The sequence below is a fragment of the Diabrotica virgifera genome, chromosome 2 (genome assembly GCF_917563875.1).
Source record: "Diabrotica virgifera virgifera chromosome 2, PGI_DIABVI_V3a".
Lineage (NCBI taxonomy): Eukaryota > Metazoa > Arthropoda > Insecta > Coleoptera > Chrysomelidae > Diabrotica > Diabrotica virgifera.
Genome location: NC_065444.1, coordinates 155,954,877 through 155,982,113, shown reverse-complemented (window position 1 = coordinate 155,982,113; position 27,237 = coordinate 155,954,877). Strand labels below are relative to the sequence as shown.

Below are 27,237 nucleotides of genomic sequence, written 5' to 3'. Positions count from 1 at the left end.
CTTACTATTAAAAAACGCAAACTGCAATACTTGGGACATATAATGAGGGGACAAAAGTACCAGCTACTACAATTAATTATTCAGGGAAAAATAATAGGTAAAAGATCCATTGGCAGAAGAAAACATTCATGGTTGAAGAATTTAAGAGATTGGTACAAGTGCAGCAGCTGCCAATTATTTAGATCTACGGTATCAAAAATACGCATAGCCTTGATGATAGCCAAACTTCGGAACGAGGACGGCACCTGAAGAAGAAGAAGATTCGAAGTTGCCAGTTAAATTATTTCAAGTAAATAATGGTATCCAGTGTTTTCCTGACTGAGGTAACGAGAATGAAGTGCTTTTACGGAAACCAACTGAGATTTTTCCGATAAGTAAATAGGGTAGAATACCCAGTGATTGGCCATATTTAATATTTGTGTTAGTCATTGGCCCCCATTAAAAAACTTTTAAAAACAAGGCACCACTGTACAACTAATACTAAATACCAGTATCAAATTCGTCTTCCAACATTCAAGGCCACTTCCATAAAATTTCGTTGTTAAACAGTCTGCCATTTGCGTGCTACAACTCGTTGTTAACAGGTCTCTCAGTCATGTGTAGTATTAGTTAGATTTCTAAAGTATTTGCTAAGGGCGACTACATTTTGGTAAGTGTTTGTGCAGTTTATTTTCTTTAAAACCCTGATTTTCTTACTTTGATTGTGTTAGTTACGTAATTGGTGGCTAATTAAATAATTTTTTTATGTTATAACTAGTAAATTTAAGAAAATAAATGACGGCCAATCTCTAGATTATAAAACACATACTACATTAGTGATTGGCCTGATGGCCAATAACTGAATTTTAAATATCTCGACGAAATTATATTTTCTATAAATGATTTTGAACTCTTTTGGCGTATTAACTCTATTGCTAGTCTATATGCTACAAACAAATCATTAAAATCAGTTATTGGCCGGGGGCCAATAACTGATGTTACACAGGGCCAATAACTGATTTTTACAAATTTGCAGGTAATATTGAACTGAACTTTTTTGGAACAATGCCTAAAATTATTGACGGAGAGAAATATCAAAAAAAGTATACAGAAGAAGAGCTTCAAACTGCCCTAGATGAAATAAACAACGGGTTTTCATTACGAGAAGTTTCAAGGCGCTATAAAATTCCAAGGGCAACCCTACAATTTCGAAAAAGTAAAAAATTTACGAAACCAAATTTAGGACCTAATCCAGTTCTTCTACCAGAAGAAGAAAAAATTTTGGTGAACTGGATTTTCGAAAATCATAGGAAAGGGTTTCCACGTCGAAAGGAAGATGTGCAGGAATCAGTTAAGCAGTTTCTTGATAGTAATCCCAGAGATAATCCTTTTATTAACAATCGTCCTGGCGAAACTTGGTACAAAGCTTTCCTACGAAGAAATCCCGAGATTTCTTTGCGTACAACAGAAGCTGTAACCGCGGCTAGCGCAAATGTTTCGGAAAGTGACATACGAAAATGGTTTTTTGAAGTTGAAAGTTTTTTCATAGAAAAAGGACTTACGGAAGTGTTACAGTACCCCGATCGTATTCTGAATGCAGATGAGACATGTTTTAATCTGTGCCCGAAAAACAGTAAAGTTCTAGCGCCTAGGGGGGCATCAAATGTTTATGAAGTAGAACATGCATCGTCTAAATCTAACATCACTGTGATGTTTACTTTTACAGCATCTGGAGGAATAACACCACCGATGGTCGTGTATCCATATAAACGGCTTCCTGCGAATATCGCCAAGTCTGTTCCTGGTGAATGGGGCATTGGCCTTTCTGATACGGGCTGGATGAAAGCAGAATTAATGTGTGATTATATTGAAAACATACTTTATCCGCATTTAAAAAAGGTGAATACGTCTTTTCCGGTCATTTTGTTTTTAGACGGTCATCGAACACACATGACGTACAACCTTAGTATCTTATGTAAAAAACTAAATATTGTTTTAATATGTCTATATCCTAACTCTACGAGACTTCTTCAACCGGCAGATGTGTCAGCTTTCAAGCCTATCAAAAGTGGATGGAAAAAGGCTGTTATACAATGGAGACGAGATCATCATTCAGAGACATTATCAAAAGAGCATTTTGCAAATGTTCTGAAAATTGCCGTGGAACAAACTGGAAAGTCAGAAACAATAAAAAGTGGATTCAAGGCTTGCGGACTATACCCTTGGAATCCAAACGCTTTAGATTATTCCAAGTGTCTTGGAGGACAAAAAATATTGACAGTTGAATCCGAAACAAAGTCAGAAAATCTAAGTAACACATTTTTAAGTTACAAAGATTTCTCTCGCATAGTAGGAAATCGCATTATTCAAGAATTTAACAATGATTATAAGGATGTCACAGAAAATGAACAACCACTGTTGTTTAAGTTATGGAAAAGTTTTAAACACATTCCTCAGGCCATAGAAGTGATTCCGGTGGAACAGCAAACTTTAAATATGCCTACCGATAGCACTGTCCATACAGAAGAGCCTGAACCTTCCGATTTCAACATTAATGAGATTCCTGTATTAATTGTAAGTCACGATCAAATATTAGATGGGCTGCTGGATGAAAATATTCAAATTATTAATGTCCAAGATATGCCCCCTGAACATACAGGCACGGAGCAAATTGAACTATCAAGGCCTAATAATAATGAAAACACAAACGAACAAAGACCTCCAAATCTGAATGAGACTTTGCAGTTTGCAAAGACACCTAAACGAAAAGGAAACAGAAACACCGAAAAAATAACATATGCAATTACATCTACCCAGTGGATTAAAAGAAAAGCTGAGGAGGAGGAATCTAAAAAAAAGATTGCTGCAGAAAAGGAGGAGAGAAAAAGACAACGTTTGGAAAAGAAGGCTGTTACAGTAAGCAAAATTTCCAAGAAGGTTAAAAGTTTAAAAACTGCCAAGAAAGAAAAAACACAAAGTAAAAAAACAGAGAAAAGTATAAACCGAGAAATAAAAGATGATGATAAGCCTAAAATGTTGAACAAACTTACCGAGCAACCTATCTTACCAGAGAAGGATTCTTTTAATACATGTGAAGACAATTGGCTTCTTGATAAATTTTTGTCAGATATACCATCTTCCTCGTCTTTTCAAGATAACAAAAAATGTGATTTGAAAAATATTGCAATAGAGAAGGTAAAAAAGAGTTTATTTACCGATGAGGTAATGGAAACCTACAAGAATAATTCGTTATTTAAAAATCCTAAGCTGACTGAGGGTCTTTGCTTCTCGTGTACTTATAATTTTAAAGAGCAAAATCTTGGAATTAAATGTAACTTTTGCCGAAGGGCCTACCACATTTCTTGCATAAATAGACTTAATATGCATAAATCAAATTCACAAACATTTAGCTGCAATATATGTCTAAAAAACCAACATAAAATTAATTAAGTCTTATACTTATGTATCATTTTTTACTTTTATATTAAAAGGGAGTTATATTAATAGGGAATTATTTTGATTTTGTGTACTATTTTTTACTGTGAATAAATACTACATATTTTAATTAGTACCTAAACCTGTTTCTTTTTTGATTATCTTTTTCGGCCAATAACTGATTGGTGGTGGCTAATCACTAGAAGTTTCATAATCCGTCCTGGCCAATAACTGACAAATTAGTGGCTAATTACTGGAGAAGCCATGCCAATAACTAGTTTTTGACAGAAAGGTATTACACAAGATTTTTTGGAACTTAAATTTGAATCTAGACTAGAAATGTTTGGTTTTGTATAACCTACAACTGATTTTTTATAGGGAGGAACGTAATATTCCTAATGATAAACATTTATTACATAATTCTATGATTTAATCCCTTAATAGAAATGTGACCGGCCAATCACTGGGTAGTCTACCCTAATGCTTTATAATTTTTTTTGTGTCATCCATTTTGTATTGTATTTGACATATTATAGAATATTACTTTCATTATTGAATATTTAAACCCATTTATCGATTGGATTTTATGTAGGCTATTTCAATGTTTCTATAATATCATTCAGAGTAAATTCTGTATTTAATATTTTTTGGTTATACCAAAGTTTTAAAGTTTCTTTTAAATCTTTTTAACATCCAATATTTTATAAATTGTCAAATAAATATCTAATCCTTTAAGAATATCGTACACGTAATATAATTATCCTATAATATATTGTTTTAACCCGGCATCCGACAGGTGAACTTTTTTGCCACTAACAGACAGATGAAGTGTGACAAACCCCAGCAATTGAAAGAGTTAAAGAATCTGAAAAAGTATATTTACGTTTAGTTTTCTTTGATATTTGGAACGTCAACATCTTGAAGCTGGTCAGGATAGTCACTATTTACACAAACATTTTCTATTTCTTCACTTACTTCCGAATCACTCTTGAGTTTAACCTGAAGTGTGTGCATTTATATCAGGATAAACTAGTTTGGCCTAGGACGAACTAGTTTGGCCTACGCGCGATAGGACAAACTGGTTTGGCCTAGGCCACACTAGTTTATCCTAACACGCTTAGGACAAACTAGTTTGTCCTGAAATCGGGTTTGGCCGGTAACATGACCACTTTCAATCCAAATGTACTTGCGGAAACTGAACAGACGACTAAAAACTATGTGTCACCGCATAGATGAATAGACTTTAGAAAGCTATCTAGCCGCTAGTTCTACTACATTCAAAATTTCTTTATGTTTTAGGTGCTTCAGCATTGTTGGGGTGTACTACACCCCACCTGTTGGATGCCGGGTTAAAGAAATTATATTCTGTATTTAAATTCTAAATTCATATGTGTAAGGCCACACCATGTCCAATCATTAGATGGTTTTTTGGTCCAATTAATGGTCGTTTTTATTTCGCATTGTTTTTGATTCTGAAACACTTCCTAGTTTCTCTTTTTCTTTGACTTTTTCTTACACTGGTAGCTTGGAAGTACATAGGGATTATGTTTTAGCCATTTGGAAGAAACCTTATATCCAGCTAAAGCCAAGTCAACGGAGACAAGCTCTGAGAGCAATTTAGTTTTTGATTTATCATCCCGTACCTACAAGAAGGGCAGTTTCACAGTTACAGTCGGTTCGCTAAACTCAGACACAACTGGCTAGTGGTTTTAGTAAGTAATTTTGCCAATTTGGGAAAATTGGCAAAAAAAATAATTACTTAATAATAATAACTAGTTATTACCTACTAAATAGTTAGTAGCTTTGCCAATTTTGGCAAAATTTGCCAAAAACAGAAAAATTACCTACTAAAATCCCTATCCAGTTGTGTCTGAGTTTAGCGAACCGACTTAAGGAGTGTAGCACCATAGCTGTGCTAACTTCGGATAAAAATTTTTTCTGGGACGTAGCACCGAAGAATTTTGGGAGTCGTTTGGTCAATCGAGTTTGTTTTGGGAACGTTTAGTTTTTAACAGCTAGTAACTATATATTATCACTGCGCGTCATAGAAAACGGGCACCCCAGAAAATGGGTCGTGTTTGATGTCTCGTGTCTCCTAAACCTATTGTCCGATTTAAGTAGTTTTTTTAACGTGTTATAGCCTTATTCTTTAACAATATCGGTGTAATAATATTATTGCTAAACAAGTAAATTTTCATTGTATACCGGGTGTACGAATCAAACTGTGTTTTTCTCTCAAAGTTCGCAACACCCTGTAGAATATTGTAGCATTTATAAAATACATTATGAAATGGAACATTATGGAATTATGGAACATGGAACATTACATTATGGAATGTACATTATAGAATATATGAAATTAAAACCCAACTATAGCCTTAGGTTTTCTTAACACTATGTTTTTTTATTCATTCGCTTATGTTGGATAATACAGAAGTTTGGTAATTTAACAACTAGCCATGTTCTTCATCAGTACAAGGTGTTTCTAAATAAGTGGGACAAACTTTAAAGCTGCGACAGACTTTAACTGCATTAAAAAATAATGACAGTTTGCTTTATAATCGTATGTCCGCAAATTCTTCGTTTCCGAAATACGGAATGTTGAATTTTTTCTTACAAACTGATGATTTATTTATTACTTTAAAACTGGTTGAGATATGCGAATGAAATTTGTTGGGTTTTAAGAAGTGATCATTGTTCATTTTTTAACCTACAATTTTAAGAAATTTATATTAATCATTGGCGTGCATACGGGTAATATGATCGCTCTTTTTACCCTTATATGCGCGCCAATGGTGAATATAAGATTCTTATTTGCTTGTCAAAAAATACGCAATAATTATGTCTTAAAAACCACCAAATTTCATTTGCATATCTCAACCTGTTTTAAAGTAATAAATAAATAGTCAGTTTGTAAGAAAAAATTCAACATCCCTTATCTCAGAATTACCAAGCAAACTGTCATTATTTTTTAATGCAGTTAACCCCTTAAAGTTTGTTGCACTTATTTATAGACACCCTGTACTGATGAAGAACATGGCTAGTTGTTAAAGTACCTAACTTCTGTATTATCCAACACGAGCGCATGAATCAAAAAAGAGAATGTTAAGAAAACCTGAGTCTATAGTTGGGTTTTAATTCCAGTATTTTATAAATGCTAGAATATTCCACAGGGTGTTGTGAACATTGAGAAAAAAAACACCACAGTTTTATTCGTACACCCGGTATACAATAAAAATTTACATGATTAACAACAATATCATTATAGAGATATTGCTAAAGAATAACGCTATAACATGTTGAAAAAATTACTTAAATCGGACGACAGTTTAAGAAAAAATGAGACATCAAATATGACCCATTTTTTGGGGTGCCCGTTTTCTATGACGCGCAGTGTATATTATTGCGTTGTATCACATACAATTAGTCTATTCACAGTTTTAATAATTTTTTTTTCAAGATTTAGCTTGTTTTTCTTTTTAAACATACATAATAGTTTATATCGTTTACTAAACTTGTGTAAATCCTCGGTGCTTTTCTTGAGCTCAAGTCTTTTCCAGAGAATATTTTCTTTAAATTTTATTATAACTTTGCTTGTTTAGTCAATACATGGACAGTCCGATAAGTACTTAGCCTACAAAAGCAAAAGGAAAATTTTGGAAAAGTGGCAATTTATTTCTCTACATAGTCTCCTTCTATCTCGATACACTTGACCCAGCGATGCTCCAATTTCTTTAACCCGTCTGAAAAGTACCTTTTCTAGAGGTCTGCAAATTAGGCTTCCGTAGCGGCGATGACCTCCTCATTCGACTTAAATTTCTGCCCAGCGAGTGTCTTTTTCAAGTTCGGAAACAAATAGTAGTCGCACGGGGCCAAATCTGGAGAATACGGTGGATGGGGCAACAGTTCGTAGCCCAATTCGACCAATTTGGCCATGACGACGGCGGAGGTATGGGCCAATGCGTTGTCATGATGCAAGACCACTTTTTTCTTTGCCAAATGGGGTCGTTTTTTCTTCAATTCGGCACTATCGAATCGGCCCAATAATTCGGCATAATAGGGCCCTGTGATCGTTTTGCCCTTCTCCAAGTAGTCGATGTAGATCACACCTTGTGAATCCCAGAAAATGCTGGCTATCACCTTTCCCGTTGATTGAACAGTCTTCGCCTTCTTCGGAGCACGTTCGCCGGGTGCTCCCACTCTTTCGACTGTTTCTTGGTTCCTGATGTATACCAGTGAATTCATGTTTCGTCGATGTTTACGAAATGATGTAAAAACTTCTTTGGATCACACTTAAATAGCGTCTAACACTGCTCTGAAGTGATCTCACGGTTGCGATTATTGTCTGAAGTGAGCAAACGCGGCACCCGTTCTTATTTTTGACAAATATTTTGTCAAATTTTATTTGACAAATAAACATTGATTTTCCTTTAAACGAAATGTTCAAACTGCCAAGAGACAGGTGAGTGGCAGCTTTAAGATTGAATTTAAGCGAAAAACAATATTTATTTGTCAAATAAACATTTTTTCCTGTTTTCTGACAACAGTAAAACGTATTTTGAATTAAATAAATTACATACATTGTTCTTTTTGTCTCAATTATTTTAATTAAAAATGTTTTTTTGAACACCTTATATAAATAAATTTGTTAATGTTTATATTACTGAATAGAGAATTAAATACCCTTTCAAATGAGCTATCACATAACCCCTATTCTCATTTAAAAAAACATCGATTACGTCATCATGCCCAGATGGATGACGTCACTAGTACGATATATATGCCAAAAAATCGGAATTTAAAAATAAAAATCGACCTGTTTCGGGATTTTTCCAATATTGCCGGTTTACGAAATAATTAATTTATGCATTACTTTATGGACGCACTGTATATCATTTTTTCATTATTCCCTCATTTTTATATTTACAGATTTAATATATTTTACAGCAGTGTAGGATACCTGGGAGAGTAATAGATAATCCTCTCCTGGCGCCCATTATTCTTTCTCCATTTTCAGTAAATCTATTCTTATTTTAATATCTTATTTCCTAGTTATCATCACTATATACTTTGACCTACTGTCTTTTACAGGCATGCAAATTTTCCGAATCCATCCTTGAGTATCAAGTGCTCATTCTCTTGCATATCCTGCTAGCCTAACTGAGTTCATTTTCCATCTCTCTCTTCCTACTTTTGTTTGTAGCTTATCCACTATCTATCTCTATATCTCTCATTCGCCTTGCAAAAACTACAGTGAAAGTAGTTTTGGTTAACATTGTTATCTGCTTAGTAATTTTATAAAATCTCATGGTAACGAAATGTTTAAAAATTATGCTGTCGCTAGCATAATGCTTCCTGTTTAAGTTTATTCTTCTGATTTCAATTTTTCTTGTCCTCCTATTTCGGTGGGACTTCCTGAACCATTTGGTATACCACAGAAAATTGACTGCAGTAACATGGCCGTTACTATGGAGAAATCCACAACTCCAAAACCAACATAGAGAAGTGGTGACTGTCACCTGTTGCCTGCTATACACTGTGTGAATGTGGGGCAGTTAAGTCTCAACAGATCTACTTAGTTTTCCTCTGTCGCCGAAACCTTACACTGGACACGATCTCCTGCACTCAACTGCCATGGCCATTCACACCGCTCTTTTTTGGATGGACAAGATTTAATTGCTTAACCCGGACACGTAAAGTACGTAAGTCAACCCCTCTAAAACCCTTAACATTCTCTAAACAGCTTCTCCATTTGTATTCGGTAGTATTTGTCAAATAAACATTTCTTTCTATTTTCTGACAACACTCAAATGTATTTTGAAATAAATGAATTACATACATTCTTCTTTTTTCTCAATTAATTAAATTCCAAAACATTTTTTTTTGACCCCTCTATAAGTATGTTAACGTTTATATTACTGAATACAGAATTAGATAACCTTTCAAATGAGCTATCACACGATCCCTACTGTCATATAAGAAAATAATCAATTACATCATCACGCCCAGATGGATGACGTTAATAGTATGATGTATATGCCATAAAGTCATAATTTAAAAATAAAAATCGACTCATCTCAGGATTTCTCTCCAAATTCGTCCCTTCGGGAGATAATGAATTTATTCTAACTCAAACGTCCTCACTGTATACAGTGATGATCGCGCTAATAACCGGCAAAATGACTCAAAAGATGGCAAACATAATACATTGTGACATACAAAAAGATGAAACTAGTAGAGGTGGAAATGATCGATATAATCGTATAAATTCACATTACATTACATAGTTTTCCACCTTTAAGCGTCTGTGACAGGAGTATTTTATAAAATTCTCCTGTCACAGTGGCAGTTGTGATACTCCTCCGATACATCTAAAGGTGGGAAACTATGTAATGTAATTTTAATTTATACGTTTATATCGCTAATTTCCACCTCTAGTAGTTTCATCTCTTTTTAGTTCACAATGTTTTACATCTTTTGCGTTATTTTGCTGGTTATTTACGCGCTCATCACAATAATATGTTCCTCCTAGGACAAGCGAATTTCATTATTTTCTGTTAATGTTTTGTTTTTTTTAAGCGCGGTCATGTTTTTATACCATATACCGCACCTCATAAATTGGTATATATGTTGAAGGTCTGAATGAAAATTATAGACACAAACATTAATTGGGATTAATTTTAATCCATCATAACTATCAAGTATAATATAAGACATTCTTTCTAAATGATTCACAGAATATACGTAAAATAAGTTATATTTTCAGTTAAGAAAAGAAATATCAAAGTGTCTCCGTCTAGAATCCACTGAGTCGAAATATTTTTAATGAAGTGTCTTTTAAAACAGTCGTTATTAAATTGGCAATTTGGCCAAATACAAAAGAGGGGTACGGATATTGAGGAATTCCTTAGAATTTTTCCACTCCTAGATCTCAATTGGATTACTCAGTGGCGGAGAACAGATATTTTTTTAATTTTTAATATAAGTACATTACATTATGTATTATGGATTTCATTGAGGTTGACCTTTGTACATATTGGGATTAATTTTAATCCATCACACCTATAAGTATAATATAAGACATTCTTTCTAAATGATTCACAGAATATACGTAAAATAAGTTATATTTTCATGTCTTTCTTGCATTTCCGACATGATTCCTGTAAGCTAGCATTTATTTACAAACCTATCGGATTATATTTTTTTTCTACGACCGTTTAATAACGTGCTCATTATTCGCTATTTTTTCACAGATAGTAGCACCTATTACTGTACCCGTGAGTAATAATTCATTACTCACGGGCTGAAGTTACTCACGGGTCATTACTCACGGGCTGAAGTTAGATTCAAGTGACGCATGCCACTTTTAATATTAATCGTATATAAACTGCAAATAAAATTACTTAAAGTGGTTTGTTTAATACAATAATTACTGTAATTTATATCAATAATTAACTTCGAAAAATTTTTAAAGGAATTTTAACTGTAACAATGTCAGTATATTTTTTACGTTTATATCTTGTTTACTAAAAATTTTGACGTTTATGATTTATTTTAGTGACAGTGATATTAGCTCATTTTGTTTATGTTAATTGGAATTTATAACTAATATTGTATTTATTTTTCAAGTTATATTGTGTTAAATATGTTATAACATATTAGGTATAGTTATATTATTATATTATATAGTTTAATGTAGATATACATTATAACTATTGAAATACGTCCACCGACAACACCCATTTCCTATTTATTAGATTAATTGACAGTAGGTACAAATTTAAGCTTATAATTTTTCGGAAACGAATAGAACTTATATTGACTATTTCTAGTTGTATTTTTACAATAAATAATAATTTGGTAATAGTAGGCAACCAATTATTCAGCCACGTACTAGGGGTAAATAGCATTTAGGTATTTTTGTAAATTATTATAATTTAAACATCGAGTAGTTGATAATTAAATTTTTTACTAATTAAAATAAAAAAAAGGTCGTAGAAAAAGTATAGTATTCTACTCGCATGTAATGGCTATTACTCACTCTGATGAATTACTCTTATGATAAACTTCATCATCGTGAGTAATAGCCATCATTACATGCTCGTTGAATAATATACTATTATGTTACATCAACGTAGTATACTGTAAATATCGCTATATTCTTTAAGTTTTTTTTTATTAATACAGTTTATTATGGTATATCTTATAACGATAGTAGTAGCACGAGTGTACCTATACGATCATTTCTTATTAGACGAGGCAACGAAGCATTAAACCTAGGAACTTTGTTCAGTAAGAATAAACGTCATGCAACTTTTTGCATTCGATTCGTAAGAGAATCAGGCAATTTTGTGAAGTATATTGATCTCCGGCAAAAATTTTTGTGCATGAGAAAAAGCATCTTTAAAGTGCATCTCGAAGAGATGAAAAATAAAAATTTACGAAATTTTTAAACTAACTCAGGAAACATTGACGAAAATGAGTTCAATTTGTATACTTTATTGGACTTTATTGGGGGTATTGGACGTCACTGAACACGAATTTCATAACAGCGATGGTCTCTGAGGTACCTGTGCCCAGGGTGGAACTCGTCGCCAGGGACAACCGAATAATTCGCGAGACGATCGAATAATTCGCGAAATGAAAATTAGATCGAAAAATTAAAAAATACGTGTTTATTATTCCCACTCCACCCCCTGGAGGTGGGGTAGGGATAACTTTAAAATATTAAATAAAAACCCCATTTGTGATTGCAGATTTAGATTGCCTACGTAAAAGTAAGCAACTCTTATTCATGACATTTTTAGAATTGTCGATAGATGGCGCTGTAATCGGAAAAAACGATTTTTTTCGTGATACCATAGATAAATTATAGAAACGGTCTAATATCTCGAGAAATACACTTCCAAATAAAAAACCAAAAAATACATCTTTTATATTTTTTAAGAACCTAGCGAATAACATAAAACACGACCCTCCACTCCACCCCCTGGAGGTAGGGTGTGGTGTAGCTTTAAAATCTTAAATAGGAAATTCCATTTTTTATTGCAGACTTGGATTCATCTCGTAAAATAAGCAACTTTTATTTGAGACATTTTTTCGAAATATGGATAGATGGCGCTATAATCGGAAAAACACTTTTTATTAGCGCCATCTATTAACAATTCTAAAAAATGTTTCGAATAAATAGTGCTCATTTTTCATGAGGAATCCAAATCTGCAATAAAATATGGGGATTCCCATTTAAGATATTAAATTTAACCCCCACCCCACCTCCAGAGGATGGAGTGGAGAGTCGTGTTTGACGTTATTCGATAGGTTCTTGAAACATATTAAATATGTTTTTTGGTCTTTTATTTGGAAGTGTATTTCTCGAGATATTAGACCGTTTCTATAATTTACCTATGCCTATGGTATCACGATAAATATTTTTTCCGATTATAGCGCGATCTATACATAACTATAAAAAAGTTCTCGAATTAAAGTTGCTTATTTTTACGTAATCAATCCAAATCTGTAATAATAAATGGGGGTTTCAGTTTGATTTTAAAGTTACCCCCACGTCTCTTCCAGGTAATGGAGTGGGGGATCGTGTTTAGTGCCATCCGATAAATTTTTGAAAAATATTGAAAAGCTATTTTTCAAATTTTCGATCTAATCTTCATTTCGCGAATTATTCGATCGTCCCGCGAATTATTCGTTCGTCCAAGGCGACGAGTTCCCCCTGGGCACCAGGTACCTCGGAGACCATCGCCGTCATAAAATTTGAATTCACTGACCTCCAAAACCCCCAAATATAAAAATTTAACTCTGCACTTACAATAAATAAGATGCACTTTGAAAATGCATTTTCTCATGCACAAAATTTTTTGCCGAAGATCAATTTAGTTCAGAAAATTGCCTGACACACTCTCGAATTGAATGCAAAAAGTTGCATGACGATTCATCTTACTGCACAAAATTCCTAGGTTTTGGACTTTTTAGTGCTTCGTTGCTTCGTCTATATTCGATCATCACTCTCCCTATATGTCGTGCATCCGTATCTCCATGCGAACATCCTTATTAAATCCATTTCCATAGTCGTAAGCATTTTTTTATTTTTCTTTAAGTTGCAATATTATACGTGATTAATAATATTCCAGATTTAGCCATACGGCTTTCACTCCCTCTAAGGGGAAAATTCTGGCGGGACTCTTTCCGTGTTATCGAGCCCTACTTAGGTAACTTCGTATGTTGGAGTATCTGCCAAAAATTTTCGTACACATCTGGATGTCGAAGGGAGCACAGCTTTCTACATGTTTTATAGAGATGTTCATTAAGATCAAGTTGTTTTATGTTCTCTAGGGGCCTCTTTTGGAATACATTTGTAATTTTACGCTACAGTTATGTTTTGTATTCTGCATTCTTCTTTAAAATAATATATTAAAATATGTTATGGGATATTTTATTTGATTATGGATGCTCCTCTTTGAAGTAGTACTCCTTATACACATTTTGTAATTCCAACAAACACAAGAAAATATACTTGGCCTGTGGCATATATTTGATATTGTAGTAGTCCTGTGCTAAAGGTAGCTAATTATTCCTACGAAATACAAAGTATATATCACATTATTATTTTACGACGACATACTACTCGCTGACGTATCATACGACGACAGCTTGCAGCCCCTTTCAACCCACAGGTACCCCATGAGCACCCGCTCATGGCCCTGTGAGTCAACACGCATTGGAGGATTACTGCCGCACCAGGTAATGACCACATCTCCAGGAACTGCATAAAACATCTCCCACAGAGACACAATATCTGAAAATAATAGTCAACGCTTCTCTTCTTCTTCTTGTAGTTCCTTCTCCTATCGGAGGTTGGCTATCATCACAGCTATCCTTACCTTATTGGCGGCTGCTCTGAAAAGATCTACTAAGCTGCAACTATACCACTCTCTTAAGTTTCTCAGCCAGGAAATTTTTCTTCTACCTATAGATATTTTACCCTTTATTTTACCTTGCATTATGAGCCTTAATATCTCATATTTCGCACCTCTGGTAATGTGGCCTAAATATTCTAGCTTCTCTACAACTCTGTTATTTGAAAAGGACAAATCCAGGACTAATCTAAACTTTTACAGACCGATGTTTCTTCTAAACGTTCTTGGTAAAGTCTTCGAGAGCAGTCTTAAGGAAGAACTCGTAAATTTTACCACCGAAAACAACATCATTACCTCTTACTTATTCGGCTTTAGAGAAGGTCTATCAAAAAAACAGCGTTGACAAAATTCGACACACAATCGACACACATCTAACACAGAATTTAAATGATAAAAAATTGTCTCTTGACATTTTTCCTGATGTATAGAAAGCCTTTGGTCATGCAAAATCTGCCAAATTCATTTTTGGCAGACTTATGTAAACCAAGATGGTTGTTTGATTTTGTTCGTGTAGGGTTCTCTATGTTACCGGAAGTTATCCATTAAAATCAGCTTTAAGTTATTTTAATTTTATAATTTAACAATATAAATTACATTTTAAATCCAACCACTGTTTGGTTCTGGCACTATTAAACAAGTATAACAGTTCATTGAGAATGGACTGATAGGTTCGAAAACGTTTTAAACATTTTAACATTTATGTAATCCATTTTAATTTTCAATTAAAACTATACTTATTGCTAAGGAGTTTTTTTACTTCAATGTTAAGAGTTATTTTTAATTACATGGTATACAGCCCACTCCCAGGAACTATCCCGTTTTAATTCTTTTAATAAAAGTAATCCTAAGCTCTGTTTATTTTTTTATAAAATATTTATTAATTTTTCGTAGTAAGTAACTCTAACTACGCCCTTGATTATTGGATTAGTTATGGAACCAGCCTTGGCATTCTCCGTTTAAAGAATATTAAACTGTCATCGAAAGAAAAAGAGAAAAAGTTTACCAGCTTTTAAATTAAGAACGATGTATTAGTGTCCCTAATCGTGGAGAATTATTTTGGGGAGATGGTTTTTGCTCAAAACAATTGTTTTGGATTACGTTTCGTTTTAGAGATCGGTATAAGAGGGAGAATTAAAATAACTTTACTTAGTTAACTTTAAACTTAATTAACTTCATTTTAAGTGTTTACGAATTTTGAAAGTTTAGTCCAAGTAATGAAGCTTAAAATAGGACAAAACCTCGCAATTTTTACAGAATGAATAGATTTGCTTGAAAATTTGAGAATAAGTAGTGGATAGTCCAAGGATCAAAATCTATATGATGCCGAAAGGCGCTTTTACCATGGGGGTGGCTGCCACCCCATCTAGGGAGTGGAAATCTTTATTATATTTTGACCGCAAAAGTTGATAAAAACATTCATTCTAAGCAAAAAACGTTCAATATATTTTTTTGATATAATCAACAGTTTTTGATTTATTCGCTATCGAAAATGTTAGTTTTATATCGAAAAAATCAATGTTTTTAATCAGTTGTCTGCTAATAAATCAAAAAGTTTTCGTTTTATCAAAACAGCTTTGCTTAACAAAAATCTACCTTTTGAAAAAATAAACCGTTTTTGCTAATTTTCTTTAAGACCAATAGTAATCAAGCTATAATTTTTTATATGGTAGCTCTTCTTCGTCAAATGCAAAGTATTGTAGTTTCAAAGTCAAAACACGGGAAAACTATGCATTTTTCGAGGATAACTTGTTTAAACTAATTTAAAGTATTTCAAAATATCTATCTCCAGAAATAAAAAAAGTCTCTAGCTCAAAGATTAAGTGACTGATAATGAAAACAATCTCAGTCCCTATTTTCTCAGCGAAAAAGTGATCCGACAAAAACCTGTAATCACCACCCTAATTTAAATTAGGCATTGGCCTTATTTGGCCTTCTTTATTTATGTATTGTTAATATAGTCCAGAAAGCTACTGCGCATCCGCTAGGAAAAATATTCCGATTCGGATTTTTTGCACAATCTTACTCAAAAAGGACCCCTTTTAACAAATTTGCATGTTGCCAGGACCAAAAGTAGGTCAACAATTTTTTAAACGTTTTTTTTTTGTTTTTTTCCTAAAATTATTTTTTTTACATGGAACAAAGTTTTTTTAGGTTTTTTGGATCATTCCAAACAGAAAAGGTCTTTAGTGACTTTTCTCTAAAGTTGATAGTTTTTTCAATTTATTTATTTTCAATTTATTTTCAATTATTTTCAATTTATTCAACATTTCAACAACATTCAAAACAACAAACACATTGAGATCTATTCTATCTAAAACTAAACCTTACAATGAACAAGAAAGAACAAAGAATTGCATTTATAAAATACCTTGTGAATGCGAACAATTTTATTTAGGTGAAACATCGAGACCATTAAACGTTAGAATAAGTGAAGATCAGTCTTATATTAAAAATAGAGAATTTAATAGATCTCAAATATGTCAACACGCATGGGATAATGAACATAGAGTTCAGTGGAGAGATTCAAGTATAGTACTGAAAGAATCAGATAGTAAAAAGGGAAAAATCAAAGAAGCTGCTCTAAATATGCTAAATGAATCCAATTGTGTCGCAAATTCCTCGGTAGAATGCAGTAGGATGCGGTTACCCATACTGAAAGAGGAAGTCAATAGAAAGAAAATACCACGATTAGTAAGTCAATAACATATCGAGTTAGTACAAATTTTATATTTTAGTATTACTTATTGTATATCTATGTACTATTAATGGTATTTATAATTTAAACATATGTATTAAAGTCAGAATTTGGTATTAGTTTTTTGAAGGTAAATTAAATATAAAATCAAATACTTACGATGTCGGGATAGTATCACGAGGTTTTTTCCTGGTTTTCCCTCGTGATTTACTATGGAATCTCTAACGCGAGAATTTTACTGTCATCCTTGCATTTGGTTGTCTTTTTAAAGACAGATCACATGCTATGATTTTTTTGTGACGGATATTCTTGAGTGGGGATTTATTTCATGTAATCCAATGAACTATATTTTATAGTAAAGTCGTCCCAGAAACACAACTCATAAATATTGGCGATATCATTTTAAAGTCTTCTACTTTAAAATGTATAATATACATATAATGTATGATTTGCCAATATAAATGAGTCAGAATAAATAAATTATTAGAAGAATTTTTTTACTTAGAACATTTTTGTTTATTTTAGTAATATTTTGTATTTTGACAACGAAATCCGATTTGGGCTTCGAAACGTTAATAAAATTATTTTTTTGGTAGAATTCTGGCTTATTCCCATTAAAAATAATTGATTAACAAACTATCTAACAAAAAAAAAATAAAAAAGTTACGGTTAAAAAATCAATATATTTTTTTGAAAAAAAAAAAAGGAGAAATCAAATTGGAAGCATAATAATATAAGTTAACGGTGCTTTTAGTCATTAGCCTTACTCATTCTTCTTTATTTATGTAGTATTAATAGATTCTGGAAGTTTGACTGGCTTAGAATGACCACTATTTAAAAAAACTGGAGTTAAAGCGAATAACGAATTTTTGTAGTTAGGTAACATTGTCAAATAAACGTCAAATTGAAAGGCAGTTTATTTAGAAGTCCTCCTAAAAATTATTAATTTTTAAGGTTTTTTCTTAACTTTTTGAGTATTGCTAGTTGTATAAAGAAGTACTAAACTAGTGCTCTGTAAGAAAGTGTGAAATTTCGCGATTAGAAGTTAAATTTCAGAAAACAAGTAATATGGAAGGTATACCACCCGAACCTCCAGATAAAGAGAAATTTTATGTAGAAATGGAAGGAGATAGGATGATAGAATATGAGGAATTAATCAAAATAGGCTAAATAATAAGGTAACAAACAAACAAAACCAAAAAAGTAGCACTATTGAGGTAAGTAACAAATTTAGTTCCAATGACGATGAAACTTTGACAAATTTAAATCAAACAGATAAGTCAGGTAAGCAAAATTTAAATAAAGTAATAAATTTAAGATTAAAACATAGATATCAATTTGGAGATAATGCACCTTATATAGTACATATAGAAAATAAAAACGGTAACATCGGTCGATTACACAGGATCGGCACGGCCCGATTGATTTTAAGTTCAGTACCTGAAATTGAAAATAATATCACACAAATTACAATAGTTGGTAGAAATAAAATCAAGGTAGAACTAAATAATTTTTCTAGTGCTAATAAATTAATTGATTCTGAAATTCTAAAAAGCAAACAGTACGAGGCATATATTCCAACGTTTTTTACTCAAAAGAAAGGTGTTATAAAATTGGTAGATCAAGAGATAGAAGATAATGATTTATTATCATTAATTAAACCTAGATTTGGAATTAAGTTCGAAGTATTACATGTAAAAAGAATTATGCGGAAAGTGATTCAAGATAATGGTAATACTATTTATGTAAAAACAGGAACCGTAATTGTCACTTTTAAAGGTCAGTCTATACAAAAAAATGTAATAATAGAAAAAATGATATACGAGGTGGAAAACTATACACCCAGAATAATCCAATGTTTAAAGTGTTTGAGATTTGGGCATATAAGTGCTCAATGTAGAGGAAACGATATGTGTGAAAGATTTCGATAATTTAGGGTATTTGTAGTTTTAGGCGGCATGACTCTATAATTGTAGTTTGTAGTTTGACTGACGTTTTGTAAATTATTTGATAGTTGTCAAAAACTCATAAGAAATAGCATTGTTCTTGATTCTCTTTTTTAGGTTTGTATTTTTAAGTTATTTTAGTTATATTAATGTTTTTAATCTATCTTGTACATATTGTAAATAAACTCTTTTTTAGATGAATTCATACAGCTATCTCTTACAAGAATAAGAGTATGAAACTACTCTTATAAATCAAGAACTTAAGCTTACCAAGCGAAAATAGTGATAACAATAGATTTTCAAGCCGTCATATGGACAAATTAAGGATGAATATTATATCGATGAAAATTTGTATTGCTGTAGAAGCAAGCTGTAGTGATAGTGAGAAGAATGTGTATAAATTTAAGTGGCTGCAGCCAACAGGGTCCCCTTTTTATTATAAACTGCCTGCTGAAAATCAACTTTAAGATGATCAATCTGAACTATTCCGTTTGAAAAAAGTTAAAAACATTTTAGCGTCTATGAAATCAAGTGGATGCTTTCGAATCTGTACCATTGCATTAGATGATAATTTGAAACTGATTTATTTTGATTCAGATGGTGATGTGTTTTATCAAAATGAGTACCTACAGCAGACCTTATTACCAGAGTGTGAGAAGACAGGTGCGATTGAACAATCTCCAGCATTAGTCCAGTTGCTCCAAAATAGTAAAACAGGTATACTTAAAGTTGAAAAGAAAAACTATAAAAAAATAAAAGATGATTTTGTACTTCGAAATTTTAATGGGAAAAATGTTCCAATGAATTCATGGCTTAATACCTTCGAATCAGAATGTTCGCGATGTGAAGTGGATGCTGATAAAGACAAGATTTTGATTCTACGTCTGTTTCTTGATGGAATAGCAAAGGAATGATTTGAATCAAAAATAATAACATTAGGCTTAGATAACAATTTTGAGGTTTGGAAAATTAATATTTTAGATAGTTTTTGTGAAACAGGTTGGCATAACCATAGGAAAGCGTATTCTTTTAAGTATATAGATGGTAGTCTTGTTGCTTATGCATTTCGTAAAGAAAATTTATTGCTAAATGTCAAAAATGATTTTCCTAGTGATATACTAATCGATTTAATTGTGACAAATTTGCCAATTCATATAAAAAATAATATTAATAGAGCTGACGTTACAACAATGGAAAAATTGATAGGTGAATTACGAAAATTGAAAAGTTCAGTTATAAGAAAGAAAGATAAATCACAGACAAAACCAAATTTTCAACAAATTTCAGAAGAAAAAAAAAGTTGTCAATATTGTGATAAAAAAGGATTCTCTGGGAGGTTTCACCCAGAGGCAATGTGCCGTTTAAAGCAAAAAGATATGAAAACAATACAAAAAAACAAATCAAATGATATTAAATATGTTACTAATATTGCTATACAGGAGACATTAAATGAAACGATAACCGACCAAAAAAACTGAATTTGCTGCCATTGATCAAATTAAAAGTATTCCTAAATAATAAAGAATTATGTGGAATCTATGAGCCAGGGTCAAATGTTACTCTTCTGAATTCGAAGGTAGCAGGTAAGTTGGGATTAGTTATTCATGAAGATAGGAATATATTTAAAACCGTAAATGGCAGAACAAATTTTACAGGAAAACTAATTGCAAAAATAAAAATTAATAAGATCGAGAAAAATGTTTTTTTTTTTGTAATTAATGATGAGTATTTCGAGTATGATATTCTACTTGGATTAGATCCTATTTTAAATTTTCAAATGAAACAAGATTTTGATTTAGAAATTTATCAAAGATTAGATGAAAATATTGAAGAGAAGATTGAAAAATTTAATCACAATATTAATATGACTGAATATACAATAAACTTTAATGAAGGAATTCCCACAGAGCTTTTTGAAGCAAAATTAGAACATTTACAGCCAGATCAGAAAAGTAAAATAGAAATATCACTAAATAAATATGACAATATTTTTGCAAGACATAAATTTGATATTGGGCAAGTTCAAAATAATGAAGCTCAAATTAAACTTTTAGAATATAAATTTGTCGCAAAGAAACCATATAGATGCTCAATAGAGGATCAAAAAGAGATAGAATTTCAAATAGGACAATTGTTAAAAGCAAATTTAATAGAAGAATCATCTTCGCCCTTTGCAGCACCTGTTACATTGGCTCTTAAAAAAGATGAAGAATCTAAAACAAGATTATGCATTGATTTTCGTGAATTAAACAAGTTAATTGTTCCCGAACCACAACCTTTTCCATTAATTGACGAGATTTTGACCAAAACACGGAATGCTAAATTCTTTACTACTTTAGATATGAATTCTGCTTTTTGGTGTATTCCAGTTCGGAATAAAGATAAATATAAGACAGCCTTCGTTACACAAGATGGTCATTGGCAATGGAAATGCTTACCTTTTGGGCTTAAAACATCACCAGCAATATTTCAAAGAATTTTAAGTAATATTATCAGAAAACATAATTTAAACTCATTTTGTATAAATTACATAGACGATATTTTAATATTTTCATTATCATTTGAAGAACACTTAGAGCACGTTGAAAGACTCATGGAAGCCATTTTAGAAGAGGGATTTAGGCTCAAACTTCTAAAGTGTAATTTTGCAAGAAAAGAGGTAAAATATTTAGGACACATTGTGGGAAACAATTTAGTTCGTCCTTTACATGATAATTTAATATCAATCAGAAATTTTCCAGCACCAGATACCAGGAAAAAAATACGACAGTTTTTGGGAAAAGTCAATTTTTATCACAAATATATAAAAGATTCAGCCAGATTATTAGAACCATTACATAATCTACTTAGAAAAGATATTAAATTCCACTGGTCTTTAAACTGCCAAGCAGCCTTTAATAAGGTAAAGAGTATTCTCTGCTCTGAACCTATTCTAGCTATTTTTGACCCAAATGCTCCTACAATTATATACACCGATGCTAGTGTTTTAGGAGTTAGTGCAGTTCTCAAACAAAAACAAGAAGATGGAGAAATGAAACCTGTGTTTTACTTTTCAAAAAAATTGAACAAATATCAGAAAAACAAAAAAACAATTTTTTAGAGTGCCTGGCAATTAAAGAAGCATTAAAATTTTGGCAATACTGGCTAATGGGAAGAAAATTTGTAGTTATTACTGATCATAAGCCCCTTGAGGGAAGAGAACTTCGTACAAGACCAGATGACGAATTAGGAGATATGACTCATTTTCTTTCACAATTTGACTTCGACATTAAATATGAACCCGGAAAAGGAAATGTAGAAGCAGACTGCCTTTCTAGAAACCCAGTTTTGGAAAATATAGGAAATGCAGAAACATTTATAAAAACAGTGAACCTAGTGACATTAACTGAGATAAAACAAGACCAGAATAATAATCGACAAGCTATAGATAAAATGATAGGAACAATTTTCAACCAAGATGTATTCTATAAATTGAGGAAGAAACAGAAAAAAATAATATTATCCAAGGATTTTGGAGTGGAGTTAGTAACAAAATTTCACAAATTTTATGGTCATATTTGTGCTGGTAAAGTAATTAAAAAAATTAGGAATTTTTACTACATTAAGAATTTGGATTTACTGGCAAAGGATATCTGCCAGAAATGCGAGATCTGCTGGAAAAATAAAACAAGAGTAGGTCCAAAATATGGTCTCTTGTCACAAATAGGTCCGGCAAAAGAACCTTTCGAGATTATGTCCCTAGATACAATAGGAGGATTTGCTGGCAATCGTTCAACAAAAAAATACCTTCACTTACTTGTAGATCATTTTACCAGATATGCATTTGCAATTACTTCCAAAAATCAGACGACAGATGATTTCATTAAACTAATCTCTAAAATTCAAGATAAACACCCCATAAAAACATTATTAACAGATCAGTATCCGGGAATTAATTCCAAAATATTTAGAAATAATGTGAAACAGTTAAATATTCAACTGGTTTTTACAGCAGTGGACTACCCATTTTCCAATGGTTTAAATGAAAGACCTAATCAAACATCAGTTAATAGGATAAGATGCAAATTAAATGAAACTAGAAGTAGAGCATGGACAAAAATAGCTGAAGAATGTATAGATGAATATATTAGAACAGATCATTCCATAACCGGATACAGCCCAGAATATTTGCTTTTTGGAAAAGCGGATCCGATTGTTCCCGAGGAACTTTGTGAAACAAGAAATTTGTCAAAAGATAAGCAAATAGCTTATAAAAATTGAGTACGATATCATGAATATAACAAAAAACTGTATGACAAAAATAGAAAATTCTATGAATTTAAAGAAGGAGATTGGGCATATGTGGAAAATAAATCCAAGCTAAATAGAAAAAAGCTTGATGAAATAAGACTAGGCCCGTTTCAAATAAAGAAACGAATTTCAAATACGTTATATGAAATAGATATTGGATACAAAAGGAACGATATAAATTATTTTCACATCTCAAAATTGATGCCTTGTGACCAACCATAAACTTTAGTGGTTTGTCATACCTGTTGGTGGGGGGATGTAAAAATAAAACTATGCTTATTTTTAATAAAACAACATTTCGATAATTTAGGGTATTTGTAGTTTTAGGCAGCATGACTCTATAATTCTAGTTTGTAGTTTGACTGACGTTTTGTAAATTATTTGATAGTTGTCAAAAACTCATAAGATTGTTCTTGATTCTCTTTTTTAGGTTTGTATTTTTAAGTTATTTTAGTTATATTAATGTTTTTAATCTATCTTGTACATATTGTAAATAAACAATACAAGAATAAGAGTATGAAACTACTCTTATAAATATAAAAAATATTATTCAACAGTAAGCAAAGAACAAGAAAATACTTCAAATAAATATACAATATATAAACGAAAACGATCAAGTAGTATTGATTCTAGTAGTGTAGATAAAAAACAATGGAAGCACTCAGAAAAATTTTGCAAACACCAAAAGTACAAAGTCAGCCTTGTTATAATCTTAATAATCCCATTTATTCTAACAAAACACAAACACAAAACGATAATCAAAATAATATAGGAGAAATAATAGTAAATTTTATTTCAGCAACATCAAATCAAATTAGTCACAATTTAGATAAAAAAACGTTGGAATTATTAAATAACAATATTTCACAATTATCATTACCTCGTTATGGCTAACGTTTCATTTCTTCAATGGAATGCGAGATCAATTAAAACAAATAAGGGTTATTTAGAAAAATTCTTGTATGCCAATAAAATAGATATAGGATTAATATCAGAAACTTGGTTAAAAAAAAAGTAATTTTATTAACTTTACTGGTTATAATGTCTTTAGGAATGATAGAGATGACGGATATGGTGGAGTAGCCATAATTTAAAAAAAATTAATTAAATTTTACAACAGTCCTACTTTCACCAAATAAATGACATAATGTGCAATAGCATATCAATTAAAATTCAATCCGGCAAAAAGATAAACATTTATTCAATATATGTAAAACCCAATCTTAAAATCACAGTAAATGAATGGAAAAAGTTTTTTAATAGTCTAGAGAAGCCTTTTATCATTGGTGGTAATTTTAATAGCCACAATTATGTTTGGGGTTGTAGTACTGTAGACACTATAGGAAAAAATCTGTTAGAAGCTATTGAGTACTGTAATCTTGTAATTTTAGATAATGGCAAAGAAACTTTGATGCGTAGACCGAATAGCAATAATAAATCTGCAATAGATCTTACAATATGCTCAGCAAATATTAGTCATTTTTTCGATTGGGATGTTGTGGACGAGACATTAGGATCAAACCATTTTGCTATTGTTATTAAGTCAAATATTAATGTTAATAAAGCGGAATGTGTAAATACAAAATTCCAGTGGAACATAAATAAAGCGGATTGGTCTCTTTTCTCTTCTATCACTGATAATTTCATGGAAATTGATAATAATTTAAGTTACCAACAATTTTTAAATAAATTAAACGAATATTGTAAGATATGTGTACCGGAGAAGAGAACAGGGACTAATCCACGATTTAGAAAAACTTGGTGGAATGACAATTGTAAAAAGGTAATACAAGAACAAAAACTAGCTTTACGCAAGTTTAAACTACAGTCTAATATACAAAATTATATAAATTATAATAAATGTGTAGCAAAAACCAAAAAAGGTGTATTAGAGAGTAAGCGTAATGCATGGAGAAATTTTTGTAAAACTTTAAACAAAAATACACCAATTAAAGATATGTGGAATCAAGCCAAACGATTACAAAACATTTTTAAACCACAAGTAAATCCAGTGACGGAAGGAGAATGGGTTGAGTTTTTAAGAAAATTATGACCAGATAATATATTTTCAAAAATTAATGTAATGGAAAGGAAAAATTCTAACCATACACTTTCAGTTCCATTTAGTTTTTGTGAATTAGAAATAAGCCTTAAGAATAAGAAAAATACTTCTCCAGGTATAGATAATGTACATTATATTATGTTGGCCAATTTACATCAAAAAGGAAAAGAAACATTATTAAAAATTTTTAATCAAATATGGCTATCAGAAGATATTCCAGATAACTGGAGAGAGTACCGGGTGATTCCTATTCTCAAAACAAATCGGAATACTGATTCAGCAGATTCTTATAGAGGTATTTCATTGAGCTCCTGCATAACAAAAACACTGGAAAGAATGATAAAACTTAGGCTCGAAAGTTGGCTAGAAAAAAACAATAAATTATCACAAACGCAATTTGGATTTCGAAAAAATCATTCTACTGTGGAAGCAGTGAGCCATTTGGTAACAGATATCAATTTAGAGTTTACGAAAAATTCTTCAGTAGTAGCTCTTTTATTAGATGTCGAAGCAGCATACGACAACGTTACTTTAATTATACCATATAACAAAATGGTACAAATAGGTCTGCCAGAATGTTTCTGTCAAAAATAATAAAATTGTATGACTGTAGACAAATTTATATATCGGTAAATAATAACACATTTGGTCCAAGACTAGCGATGGGTGGTTTACCTCAAGGAGGAATATTAAGCCTTTTGTTATATTTAATTTACACTTCTGATATAGAAAAAAATTTAAACTCAACAAAAATTTTACAATTTGCAGATGATGTAGTTATTTATCAAGAAAACATTAAAATAGAAAATGCAGTCAAATCCATTGAAGAAGGAGACAAACATATTAAAATATGGAGTGAATTACATGGACTAAATATATCGGATTCCAAAACCGAATTTAAAAAACCAAAAAAGAAATACCCAATCACATCTTAATAAACAATATATCCTATCCTGTACAAAGTTATGTTAAATATTTGGGTATTACTCTGGATAGACAGCTTCTCTGGAAAGAACATATAGACCATATAGTTAAAAAAACAGAAAAAGGAATAAACCTTCTTCGATTCGTATCACACTTACGTTGGGGAGCAGATCCAAATATTTCTTTGTTGTTATTCAAAAATAATATAAGAGCTATATTCGACTACGGATCAATATTATACAGTGACGCATGACCTTGTCATTTAAATAAAATAGGCAAAATCATTAATAAATCCCTTAGATTGTGTATAGGAGCCCTAAGAAGTACACCGATAAATTATCTACAAGTTGAATGCTGTGAAATACCGATGGATATAAGACGAAAAGAAACTTGGCATCAGCCTTTTAGTTAGATTGTATGAAAAAAAGGCAAGTTTAATTTCCAAAATACATCAACTGTTTTTAGCAGACTTGACAGAAAAATACTGGATAAAAAGAAAACTCTAAATATAGTAGATTTATATTCAAAAATGATAATATATGATAAACAACTTTATAAATATGACATACACCCAAATTATAATATCGACTTTAATACTATGGAACAAGTTCAGTTATGCTTTTTAAGGGACTATTTAAGGCAATTTGCCTCTATCTTTAAGAAAATTAGTGTTTATCTCAGACAGTTCACAAATGTTCAAAGATTATTATATGCTATATACAGATGCATCAAAAAATATTGAAGGTGTGGGGTGTGCCTATTGGGATAGCAGTAATAAAATTAGTAAAATGTTTAAACTAAATTCTATTATGAGTATACACACAGCTGAATTAATAGCGATAATGGAAGCACTAAAATATTTATCTAATATAAATCATTCAAAGTTTATAATTTTTAGTGACAGTAAAAGTTCTCTAAGTAGAATTAGTGCTATAAATCCTAAATCAAAAGTGAACTACATTGAATTATATATCATAA

The 27,237-nt window shown here is 31.5% G+C and overlaps 1 protein-coding gene across 1 annotated transcript; it reads left to right on the top strand.

Moving 5' to 3' along the window:
- Nucleotides 1-380: 380 nt before the first annotated feature.
- On the top strand, nucleotides 381-3,550 carry LOC126879680 (uncharacterized). The gene is made up of 2 exons (XM_050642864.1): nucleotides 381-649; nucleotides 1,016-3,550. The coding sequence occupies exon 2, from the start codon at nucleotides 1,045-1,047 to the stop codon at nucleotides 3,427-3,429; it is 2,385 nt and encodes a 794-aa protein (XP_050498821.1). The 5' UTR covers nucleotides 381-649; nucleotides 1,016-1,044; the 3' UTR covers nucleotides 3,430-3,550.
- Nucleotides 3,551-27,237: the final 23,687 nt, after the last annotated feature.